At 41.7% G+C, this 13,303-nt stretch overlaps 1 protein-coding gene across 3 annotated transcripts in view; it reads left to right on the plus strand.

Moving 5' to 3' along the window:
- The window catches only part of LOC101467929 (receptor tyrosine-protein kinase erbB-4), a 377,596-nt gene that overhangs the window by 246,372 nt on the left and 117,921 nt on the right, over positions 1-13,303 (plus strand). For all 3 annotated transcript variants that reach the window (XM_023153471.3, XM_004562566.4, XM_014409895.4), the window contains exon 4: positions 12,596-12,730. In XM_023153471.3, coding sequence (XP_023009239.1) covers positions 12,596-12,730 — 135 coding nt within the window. The remainder of the gene's footprint in view (positions 1-12,595; positions 12,731-13,303) is intronic.

Below are 13,303 nucleotides of genomic sequence, written 5' to 3' on the forward strand. Positions count from 1 at the left end.
TGTGTCTTTCATATTTGCAGGTCAGTCAATGTGTGGGATATTTTGTATAGATACGGCAGGCATTTCTGAAAGTTGTAACACAGAGGTTAAAGGAGCTTGTAAAGAAAAGCGTCTGGACTTCTTAAAGAAGTCTTTTTTCCTACTCAGAAATCTACCAGTGACAGAAGCAATTGTAAGGAGGTTTTAGGTGCAGCACCATATACCTCCTTGCTGCGAGTTTTGTCTTGTTCACGCACCATCTTGTCTGGGAATACACATTTTTCCATAGCAACCTGTAGTTGCCAAGTGTTCATTGACCAATCTCTAGGGTTGCATGACCAAAGCCTTAGCAACTGATTTGACTGGAAAATATATGTTTTTACCTTTGACTAATGGTTTCCAGATGGTCACAGACCAGTCTCTACACTTATGTGAGTTGTGCTTTATAATCACTGTGCATTTGCACATTTTGCAACCCACCTCCACTCAAACTCATTCTTTTACCATTGCATAAAGCCTTCTCTTTACTTACAAGATGGGTAAGTTGGGTGGGGGCCTTGCTGCTACTTTCCATGCCCTGTGCTCTCTCTCTCTGCCTTACGCATTCTGAATGTGTTCATGCAAAGTTGGGGCGATCCTCAACACCAAATATAAAATATCTCAAGCAGAAATGACTTCCTTCTTTTTACTTTTGATTATAGTTGGTCTGACTGAACAGTTAGATTGAAAATCAGCACAGCAAACAGAACACAATCTCTCTGCCTCTCCGTTTCTGTAACTTTACTTCATTGTCTCTCTAGTGAGTCATTATTTTCCAGAGTCACAGATTTGTTGCCGTTGCAGTTGTGTAATGTTCATCGGTGTTCCCTGAAGAGGTTGCACTCTAAGAAAATGAAGGCAATTTGTTTCATTCCCCAGTTCGGCACCTTCTGTCATGCCAGCTGTCAGCGCTGTGTCACAGGCCACACAGAGCACCAGGAACTGATGCATGTAAATGACTACAAAGAGCTTACACGTCTCTTAGACAACACACATACACACACATACCATAATTCTGAGATAAAAGACAATGTTCAAACAATCCTTTTGCCTGCTGAGTCTCCAGTAAAGGCTTCTTGAAAAAATATATTTGTGAAGGATGACAATACTTGTAAATTCACGCAGCATTAATTCCCTCAGCGCTAAACCACATTCATGCAATCCTTTCCTTTCAGTTACTGTATTTCCCTATTTTTAAAACAAAAGATTATTTACTCTGACTGATTCTTTCCACTGTGTTAAAAATGCTCTTCTGTGTCAACGCTGAAATACTGTTTGTTAATGCTTCAGGATAAAAGTCTTAAACATTCACAACTTGAGGTTCTGCAAGCTGTTAAAATACTTTTGACAATAATGGGAAGGGATTCAAGTTCACTGGACCCAAACTGATCAGCCTCAAGATTAAAACCACATTCGTAATATAGTGTGGGTCCCTTCCCTTGCTTGCTGTGGCATTGGCATACAACCTATGCAGATGTCCTGTGGTGTTTGCCACTGGGACATTGGCAGCAGAGTGGGTGATCCATGGATTAAGCTTGCTCCAGCTTCTCAATTGGGCTGACACATGGGGAGTTTGGATGCTGGGTTAATACCTCAAGCCTAGTTTATGGTCACTGCATTGGATGTTGTGCATCACCACAGCCTCTTAACCATTTGTGCTGGTGCTTGAGAGACAAAGCGCTCGCTTCAATCTTAACCCGAATGAAAGGTGTCGCAACTCAGGCGCAACCACTAGGAGAAAAAAGAATTGAGAAAGTCAAAACAGGAAGCAAAGTGATTGTGGCGTTATTTTCAGAATTGTCTCTAGACAGTCATTTATGTTTGCAAAATCTCCCTCTCTGTAACATAAGAATCATCCCTCTGGTGACTAAATGACCATCTGAAACGACACCAAAGCGAAGAATGGCAGTCATAACGTCATAAGAGCAGTAATGTTGGGTGTTAAGGAGGTGTTGAGTTCTTTTTGGGTTTTCTTGAGCTGTTATTTGAAGTTTTTGTGGTGCTGCTGGGTAGTTGAGGTTGTGCTTGGTCTGCACTAAAGTTGAAGTTGGTGGTATGTGTCAAATTCAAATTCAAATTTAATTTGTCACACACACACAACCATACACAGTATGACATGGGGGGTGAAATGCTTGTAGCTGTTCAATGCCCGACCATTAAATGACAGAAAAAGGTTTTACAGTATTTACAATTTACAGGTTACTACAAAATTTACACATTAACTTAGAAATTTACAGTAAAAATGTGCAAATAGCAGAAAGAGATTATAAAGATTATAAATTACAGGAAGTGTGCATAAAGAAAAACCAGAGTGCGTGTGGTGATGTGATGTGTGTGAGAGTCCAGTCTTATAGTGACGTGTTTGGGAGAGTCCAGTCCTACACCTGGTTCAGGGCCCGAATAGCCTGGGGGAAGAAGCTCCTCCTCATTCTCTCTGTTTTGGCCTTAAGGAAGCAAAAGCACTTCCCAGACCTCAACAGTGAGAAGAGTCCATTGTTGGGATGGGAGAGGTCCATCATAATCTTCCTAGCTTTGGACTTGCACCGCTTGGTGTAGATGGACAGCAGGTCAGGGAGCTCTGATTGAATGATGCGTTCGGCCGAGCGCACCACTCTTTGCAGATCTCGTCTGTCGTGCTCAGTGCTGTTCCCAAACCAGGTGCAGATGTTTGCCGTCAGGACGCTCTCGATGGTGCAGGAGTAAAAGTTCTTGAGCACCTTCAGTGGCAGATGGAAGTCTCTTAAGTCTTCTGAGGAAGACTTTCTTCATGTGCTAACGGCTGTCTAAATGACTCGGGTAAAGTTTGTAGCATGCGTGCTTGTTGTTTTTGTCTGCTTCCACTTGTTTTTGCACTAGGATGATGTCGGCGTAAATGTGCAGTCATATTCATTGTGTTCCCACTAGTGCTGTCAGTGTTAATCAGAAATGACGTTAACGCCACAACACGGCAAATCTCCATTAACGAGCTACCGCGGATCGCCCCGTGTGTGGGGCTGTTAGGTGTGGCTGTGTGCAGACAGGAATAGGACCCAAGGTGCAGACTCCGGAGACAGAACTTAAACCAAAACAGCTTTAATGCTGAACTCAAACATAACATAACTGGGGAAAAAGGTCAAAAAATATAAACTAACACCAGCGGATTGACAAAACACACAGCAAAATAAACGGTAGATCGCGACACAGACACAGAGAAACACTGGGCTTAAATACACAGAGGGAGCAATCAGGGAATGAGTAACAGGAGGGAAACACAGCTGGGACAAATCAGAACTGACGAGACCAAAGAAGCGTAAACTGAACACACTGAGAAAAGACAGAGACCTTCAAAGTAAACAGGAAACACATAACACAGACTGAACAAAGACACAGACTCACATGCAGGCACTACAGAGGGAACAGAGACGTGGGACCAGGGCAGACACAAACACTGACTGGACACGGGGATATAGGAACTTGGGCTACGTTCACACTGCAGGCGAAAGCGCATCAAATCCGATTTTTTGACCCTATGCGACCCATATCCGATCATGCTATGACAGTGTGAACGGCGCAAATCCGATATTTTCAAATCCGATCTGGGTCACTTTCGTATGTGGTACTGAATCCGATACATATCCGATGTTTTAGAAAGCGACTGCTGTTTGAACGGTCAAGTCGCATTAAATCCGCCTTTTACGTCACCGACACAAGACTGAAGCCAATTATCAGCGCCCGAGAAGACATCGCGAACGCTTCCTGGCCATCCAGTGTGGATGTCAGTGAAACTGTTGGGAAGACAACGTGAACATTTTATTTGTACTGTATAATCTGCAGATTCTGACAGAAATCTGCAGCTATCATTTGAAGCACCGCTCCTCTCTTAAACAGCAATAAGGATAATTATTAGGTTATTTACATTATTATGTAAATAACAAAATAACTTAAAGCAAAAATTGGGAAACGTGAAGACCGAAGTCTTTATATTAAGGCCATCAGTCAAACAATACTGTTGCTCTGGGTCTAAACAGAGCGCGTTGTGTGTGACATCTTCTTTTGCGCATGCGGGCCGCTTTGAGCGTTCACACTAGAGCGCGTTTGCTGTCGCATTTTATTTGTAGTGTGAACGAGCAGACAAAAAAATCGGATTTGATCAAAAAATCGGAATTGAGCATTAAGACCTGCAGTGTGAACGTAGCCTAAGGATACACATAGACGCGAACTAGACAAGGGGATGCAGGTGATAGGGGAGACAAAGCAACTAAAGAAGACAGAGACATAAACCATAAGACAGAACTCAAAGAAACCAAAAACTAGAAAGTATAAATAATATCATAAACTCAAAAACCCTGGGTCAACGACCCAGGCATCCTAACAGGGGCTGGACGGCCAACACGTTAACGAGCTAACTGCGCTAACGCAGTAGTTCCCACCCATGTAATTGAGCATTGCGTGGCACATCCGACATACTGTTTTACTTTTGTCCATGACGTGCTTACCTTCAGGGTCATACGTCACATGAAAACCAAAGGTCACATCTGAATGAGGGTGGGGGAGGTTCAATTTGCCATGTTGCCACAAGAGTTTAACTTCTGTCTTGCTAGCTAGCGCTGCGCTCAGTGGATCTGCGCTCGACAGTGCAGCCTAGGCGGAGTAGTCGAACGCAGATCCACTGAGCTCTCAACACAGACAGCATCATAAGAAGAAAAGTTGATAAAATAAATGAAAAATTTTGTATTGTTCGATACATATGCGTACCGAACCGAAAGCACTGTATTGAACGGTTCAATATCGATACGAGTATCGTTGCACCCCTAGTTATTTTCTCTTGCATAGTCTAAGCTTAAGGTACTCGCATTCTAAACATACCAAGGAGAGTGCTCTGTGAATCATATCCATAAAACTGCAAACAACATGAATGTCTCTCTGTAGTGGAGAATTTATGGCATTAAAGTATCTAAATTTATAAACAACAATCCGAACAAGTCGGAGACAATGTATTCCACTTGATTTATATGTGAGGGGAAAAAAAATCTCAAGAGGCTTCACAGTGCTCTCCGCATTTCGCTCTCAGTCACTGAGTGATTAATTGGCATTTAAGAGGTAAAGCTGCAGCTTAACTCTCCAGCTCTGCCGCAAATGTGAGGCTTTGTCGACCTGATGCAACTGATCTCCAAGATGCTCTTTGGTGTTGGACAGGAAGTAGTTATTGGGATTTTCTGCATTTATGTAACAAATTTCTCACTTTTGCCTGATTATTTCAGAGGCATTGTTTTCTGAGTGTTTTAAAAGCTTCTGGCTGTGTTCGTGTGTGTGTTTGTAAGACTGTGTGTGTGCTTGACTCACGGAAAAGAGGGCATCCGACTGTGAAAAGAAAGAGTGATCATCTCGATTTCTCTGTTCCCCATGCTCAGCAAGTCAGCCCATCACCGGAGTGAGAAAGTGCTTTTAATGCTGGAGAGGATGGGTGGGTCTGAAGGGGGTGGGTGCAGGGTGGAGGGTGACAAGTACAGAAAGATGATCGTAATACAAAAGGGCAGTGTGGATGGCCCGAATGCACTCAGCTTGAGTTGTGTGATACGTGACACACCCGCCCTCGAGACAAGACAATAACAGCAAATGCATGGACTCATCAACCGAGGACAGATCACTATTACGGACTTATTCATCAGCATAATTAGGGAGAGAAAGAGATGTGGGACAAGTGGCTCGCAGCACTGATGAAAGCTCATCAGCAGGCTCCCTATAGAGCTATGGCCACTGATTGGTGCTGGGGCCATCATTGCCTAGGACCTACTTCAAAATAGAGGCTCTTCGCTCTGCTCAACGACAGTAAAATGAACTTAATTGGCTTGCGAAAAGCAGCTTGGCACAGGGATCATTTTTATATCCCTAACAATCTGAACACTTATTGGCCTGTTCTCTACTATGTAAGTGTTGGATACACAATGCAAATAAATATCTCAGTGAAATCTTAAAATGCTGCTCTTACCTCGAGTTTTTCAAAAACATTTGTTCCTTATTTTAGTTTCTAACTTTGCATAACCGTTCAAGAGTCACAGAAACATTGTCAGGGCACTCCAACTTTATTTTCCTTCCCTCACTAATGCCAGTGACTCACTGCTTCTTAATGTCAGTGATCTGAAAATTAAAGTCAGTGCTGACCCCCGCACCCCACCCTCCCCCACCTCAGAGAAGAGCATAGAAAGCAAACAAAATGTTGAATATAATTATAGAAGCTGGGATGTGAAAAGGTTACTTCCACATCCGCTTCCACAGCATTATGAGGTTTCCTCAAGTGTTCAGCCATTAATTTCAGACCTGTGTTTTTGCCCTTTAATTGGTTAATTTATCAAGTTTAACGACAGCTCCCACACTTGTATTCGTTGTGCAGTTTTGTTTGTGCTCCAGAAAGTTCTCAGTGATAACTGAAGGGATACATATCTATTGATATGTCTGACTTCAATATACCCAGTGGACTGTCATGATAACCTATCGTATAAACTCTAAGGGGAAGAAAAAAGAAACAGCTTATTTACATTATCATTAGAAAGGTCATAAATACAAAATAAATACTACAAAAATCAGTAGTTGCCTGGTGATTTTATTGATTTTGTTTTTTCACATTAAGCAACCCATTGCAAGCAGCTGAAGTGGACACATGGTACCTCAACCTTTGGGCAAACACTTTCAGTCAACAGTCTGTGGCACAGCTATTTCAAAGGCAGCAAGATCAAAACTTAATTGCACACTTTCACAATAATTTTGATCATGCCATAGTCTCCAATGCTATGTAACTCACTGGCATTTTGGCTGTCCCTATCCTGTTTTTCTAAGCTGGATTTCATCTGTAGACAGCATAAAACATGGGTGTAGCTTCCAGGTCTAAAAAGTGAAGCTAAAATGGAAGTGCCTTAAGCATGCATGTTTTTTTAATGGCCACCAGTGGTTGATACCAATAGAGGTTTCATGAGTTACATCATGTGCATCAACTCGATAATGAACCCATCGCGATGTGTATATAAAAATCAGAAAAACAGCTTCATTTAATCAATTTAAATCCTAACATTGTTTCAAAAAGACCCTAAATTGAATAAGCAGAAGAAAATTAATGGATGTTTCAGAAAGAAGGAGGAGTTATGTTCATTGGTTAACAACCTATAATCGACAAATTATTGGCCAACGAATGTGCTGATTCACCATCAGTCCTGCCCTTCTCTTGTCATATCCAGTTTTGAAACACCAAAAAGGCCAAAAGCAGCTTGAGCCTTCAGAGCAGGAGCTGCCCTTCCTGCTTTGGTCAGCTGGAGCTCAACTCATGTGAGAAAGTGGTTTTCATAGTGATTTGGTCATATTTGGACAGGAAGAGAGAACTGCAGAGTTATTAACTAACTCACACTGGCTTACAAGGTTGGATAGGAAGGAACATCTGTAATTTGCACTGATATTGAATGTTAAGTTTAATCAAACCAAATACTGGATCCCTGTCGCTCAAAGCAGTCAAGCTGTAAATAATGCATAACCTTAACCCCTAAAGTAAAATTAGGCATTTTGACAAGTCTGCAAGACTGAGTTTTGGAGCCATTCTTCATTTTCTTCATTTTTCTTAACCCCCCTAAAGTCTCTTCTGACCATAACCCTTAACCCAAGCAGGTGGTTTAAATAAGGCTTACAGTGTGGATATTTAAGTCACTGTTTATCACTTTGAAACAAACCCTCATTTTATTCCTTGAATGCCCGCACTGTTATATTGTTCAGCAACACTTTTTTAGAGCTTGACTGCGCTAAATATGAAGCACCATCCTTTATGATGGAGCATTAGAGGGAGTCAGAAATGTGGGGTTTATGGGACTGAGTGATGGAGAAGAAAGAAAGTAAATGAATTCAATAAAGGTGGTGTCATTAAATTAAGCCATTTATTCCATTTTTCAGTTTTGCATTTGATGGAATTTCTCCAGTGATCTCCTCTTATTCCCCAGCACAGTTCTATATCAAATCTAATCTCTGATTCAGCATGACACTTCGACTTTTGCTATGTGATTCTTTTTCTCTCCATCACAGTGAGGCACTTTATTTCACTGCCAAGAGAGCTGTAGCAAAATGCTGCACCAGAAGCCGTCTTGAACCAAACATGACCTGACCATATGGCATTAGAGGCCTCAGCGGCCGTATACATGCATAAAACGGCATGACTAGGAAGTGTCACCCAGAGGAGCTGAAGTCTTTTGGTTGAACATATAGACAATCAAAAGGGAGACAGGAGATTTTTTCTTTTTTGTACCTATTTTAGAGACTGCATAGTAGATCATAGTGTATTTTTCTATGGAGCTGAAATTAAAGAAGTGATGTGGAGCTTTGTGATTGATATGAATATTACTTCATCTCAAATCCTTCCTGCTTTGGTTAGCTGGAGCTCAATTCATGTAAGAAAGTGTCTTTCATAGTCTCCTATAGTAATATCCCACTCATTCAGACATTTTCTTTATCATTACAATGGGTGAAATCTGCTACTAACCAACGTATCTCTTAAAGAATAAGACATTTTATTGCACAATTTACAGATTCATACGTTGTAATTGCTTGGATTGGTTATGCATGTCATGACTGGAAGTTTCTCACTTTTTTTTTTTACTGTAGAATGATGGTTACATCCAACTTTGACCACTGACCCTTTTGATTGGACTCCCACAAATTGTCATAAGTATAATGTGTCATCAAGACTGCAAGGCAAACAGTGTTAATTAAGGCCACCTTTCAGACCTTTGTCACTGATATCAATGTGAGTTTTGAGTCTGTAGCCCAAGAATGATCAAACTACTGTTTGGTAAATGCATTGATGCAATGGCACCTTGCTAGTCCATTTGAACACTCAGAATTACACACTCTCTAGCATTCATATGCACACTCACTCCAGTGGATGTATTGGGGGCAACCAAGGGTTCACCTTGAACTTTGACACATGAACTGGGTTAGCCAGGGATCGATCTGATGACTTTCCGATTGGTATTGGATAGACTGTACCACCTACCACAGTAATTCTGCAGAATAAGAGTGAGCCGATGTCATTAAAGGTGCTCAGGTGTTGGGAAACTGAAAGACATGCTTCATGTAGGTCATGTGTTATTAACCACATTTCCCTAATGATAATAAAAAGCAAAATGAACCAGGATTTGGTCCACAATCTTAGTCAAGACTTGTCTGAACAACTATTCCATGATTTATCATTGCATTTGCTTAATATGTCCAGTTCATTTCACGACCACCACTGACCGGACCAGTTTTCCTGTATCAAATAAAATATTTCTATATCTAAGATCAAAATGATCAAAGTGAACAGAATTTTTCTGCAGTGTTTTACAAAATGAGTTTGAAGGTGCATACCGCAAAACCAAGGGAAGATGCATGACTAGGGTTCATGGTTGAGTCAGAAATAGTATATAAAAAGAGGAGGGCCTGGGGAGGAGGTGGGTTACAAAGCAGCTTGCAGATGGACAATCACTGTTGTGTAAAGTAATGTTTTCAATGCAGTGTATATGGGTTTCCTGAACTGATTGGGGGGCGATCGTGGCTCAAGAGTTGGGAGTTCGCCTTGTAATCGGAAGGTTGCCGGTTCGAGCCCCGCCTCGAATAGTCTCGGTCGTTGTGTCCTTGGGCAAGACACTTCACCTACCGCATACTGGTGTTGGCCAGAAGGGCCAATATATGGCAGATATGGCAGCCTCGCCCCACAGGGCAGCTGTGGCTACAACTGTAGCTTGCCTCCACCAGTGTGTGAATGTGTGTGTGTGAATGGGTGGATGACTGGGTGTGTAAAGCGCTTTGGGGTCCCTAGGGGGGACTAGTAAAAGCGCTATACAAATACAGGCCATTTACCATTGTGTGGAAAGGGTATTAAGTGAATCGGGAACCTCAGGAATTCGCATGACCTCAGGAATTCGCATGATAAGGTGGGGCCAGGTTTCACAATGAACACACCCGAAACTCTGGCTGATTGGGACCCACACCCAATCAGCCAAGGTGTGAAACTGGCTCAGGCGATTAGAGGATCATCAGGGGGTCCTTTTGTCCCTCTGTGGGGGGTTACTCCCACTAGGTTTATATCTGGGACTCTCCACCATTTGACCTTAGAACTGAAGAAGCTTCTCGGATGAGAGGTGAAACGTCTTCAAGCAACTTAAAGAAGTCCAGACGCTTTTCTTTGCAAGCTCCTTTGACTACGATGACCTGGATGACTGAGAACCTTCACAGACAGGTGTTAAGTGAACCATTGTCTGATGTGGGTTGAGTAGGAAGGTACATCTGTAGATCAGATGAGATTGCTTAATGTGCAGCATGTTTCCAGAGATTCATATATTCTGTCAAATCTTTCTTTTCCAATTTCTTGCAATTGAACGATGGCCCCATGCTTGAAAACAGATTATTAATAAATGTAATTAAAGGAAAATTAGCTGAACCTTGCTTGTTTGTGCTTCACAACATTTACACAGCATTAAGAGTGCTTTATGTGCCTGTCAAACACACTGCACAAAACCTGCTTTTTAGTGTGTCAGCCTTTATTTACAATGCCGAACCAATACTATGTCTTTTTTCAGTTACTGGACAAAAAAGCCTTCAAAAGCTTTTCAAGGTGTTACCCTAGCATAGCACACCATTATAAATCCTCACTTGCAGCTGCAAAATATGAGAGGCAACATCTGCTGAGTCTGTAGTTTGACATAAACTAAAACATCCTTCAGAAACTTCAAGGCTTTACAGTGTTTTTATCTCATAGGCAAGACACGTAACAATCCAGCGAGGGATGCTCACTTCTAGCCAGTTGTAAAAAGAGGTCATTTTCAAGCAAAGTAGGGCCCTCACCCAGTCGTGGTGGAAAGATGCCTGACACAAGCAAATGTCCGATGAGCCTGTGTGTGTGTAAAACCTATAATCTTGACCTGTTACGTGCTCCCTGATGACCTTGTCTATGTGCACAGTATGTCTGAACTAATGGGTTGTTTGTTCAAGGATCTTTAGAGGCGTGAAGCGGCTCAACAACAAAGCCCTCTATCACATGAAGGAGACTTAAGGGAAAACACGAAATGCACATATGGACACATCTGCCGTCTGAAAAATAATTAATCGGGGTTCGATAACGGATGGCCGTTCATTTCACAGCTATTTTTGAATGCTATCAAAGCATGCTGATGGTGCAGTCCATGTGCTATTTGTACAAGCTTCTTCTTCCTTTTTTTTTTCTCTCCAGCCGCCATCCATGAATGTTAAACACGCCCAGATAAATCGTCCATTGTGACGGGAACATGATTACATGAAGCTGCGGCTGTAGGCCATTCAGCAGGCAGACAGAGCGCCATGTCACCTCTAAGAGAGCTTTGAATAAATGTCCCCGTCTCCACCAAGGCCCACTTCTTTAATCAGGGTGTCGGATGGTAATGATTAGCTTCCTGTGTGTGTGTGTGTGTGTGTGTGTGTGTGTGTGTGTGTGTGTGTGTGTGTGTGTGTGTGTGTGTGTGTGTGTGTGTGTGTGTGTGCTTCTCAGCAGTCGAATCATAAGCGCACGCCGTTAATAATCTGCCTGGAGAGACAATGCCCTTCTTTACCTTCAGCTAATCCAGCCCTAATCTGAAGCACATTGTTGCTTCTTTTTTCATTATTAAATTTCATTTATTTTGACAAGTACTTTCATGGAATCATATTCAAGGAGAAGGAGATGCAAGATGATTGTATCTAAATCCCCCAAATAGGTTAAATTATATAGTCTGCTGGTATCCCAGAGAGAAAGAAACACAGATGGGGGCTGTTTTTTCCCTTCTGCTTTGGGTCACAACTCAGGAGGGGGGGATTACTGCAGCATCATTTCATTCAGTCTCTATATCCAAAACCTGGATTAGTAACAGGGAGAGGGATTAGAATGTATTATCACTATCCATGCCCAGGCATCTGTTAAGGGCACTGGTCCTTGAAAGGAAACATATTTTTGCTATTAAGCAAATGCTGGTTGAAGTGCCTGCCTTTGTCTTTGGTGTGTTGGCTCTCACTGTGGAGTAGGTCACGAAAAGCTCCAGTTCCAGTTATTTTCTATGAGACAGTTTGATTGTTTGGGCCGCTTAGGAGTCTTGAAGTTAATAATTCAACAATAAAAAGAAAAAAGTTTCAAGATTTAAGTGCATCTAAACTCCGAAGCTATGCGCTTTCTCTGCTCCAGTTTTAATTAACACAACAAGTATCATGTCTGCCTGTGACATTCAAACTCATTAACTCTGAAGATAAATGAAATTACTTAATAATACTCAGCGCATAATTAGGAAATCAGACTGGCGTATAGTAGGAGTTTCTTTAAAATCCATTTGCTTATTTTTATGAGGTACTTTCTATACAAATATCTTTGGACTTGGCATAGAATATCTGTGTGCATTTGTCAATAGCATTTATCGTCATGCTCAGATGCGCTTCAGGGAACAGCATATGCAGCGTGGTACTTTGAGACAAAGAGAAGAGTTAACCTTGAAGTATTGATTTTCTGCCATCGTGCACATGTACTCTATATCCACGGCTATGTGCTCATTTGTCTCTTTCTCTCTCCTTTCTGTTTTTCCTTGTGCAGAGATACTGAATGGGGGCGTTTATGTTGACCAGAACAAATTCCTGTGTCACGCAGACACCATCCATTGGCGTGACATTATCAAGAACCCCCAAGCTGAGCTGCTGGTGGTGCCGTCCAACAACAGCAACAATGGATGTGAGTACAGAGTGAGGGTGCAAACCGGTAGAACCAGTAGTTTTTGATTAGATTAACCTTCTGACCTCTAAGTCACTGGTGATGCCCCCAAGCAATGAACACTTAAGTTCTTGTTTTAAAGAAGAGGTCAATGGGATTTTATAGGCTAAAAGCACCCCGGTAGACCTGAAGTGGATAAATAGAAGAAGATGGATGAATGAAGGATGGAGGTTTCGGAACAAACCGGCAAGAAGCTATTAATCCACATAGCCAAAAGTATACATACAGACTCAAATATATACTTAAATCTTTTAAAAGTTTGGTGTTAAAAGTTCAATAATGTCTTTTAACTCAACAATACCAAGCCCTGTAAACTTCTCATTAGTGATCATGATAGACTACAACTGGTAGTTTCTCTTTGCCAGCATAAAAAAGGTTTGTTTGACAGCACTAATGGGGTTAAACACTATTCAAAGCAATGGGAAAGTCCAATGAATTCAGTGAAGCTCTAATAAGAATAATAGGAGATTTTCACAGCTTTGGAAGGTCTCTACCCGCCATTTCTAAACAACTGCAGTTTCCAAAATCATACAG

Source organism: Maylandia zebra, linkage group LG23 (genome assembly GCF_041146795.1).
Source record: "Maylandia zebra isolate NMK-2024a linkage group LG23, Mzebra_GT3a, whole genome shotgun sequence".
NCBI lineage: Eukaryota > Metazoa > Chordata > Actinopteri > Cichliformes > Cichlidae > Maylandia > Maylandia zebra.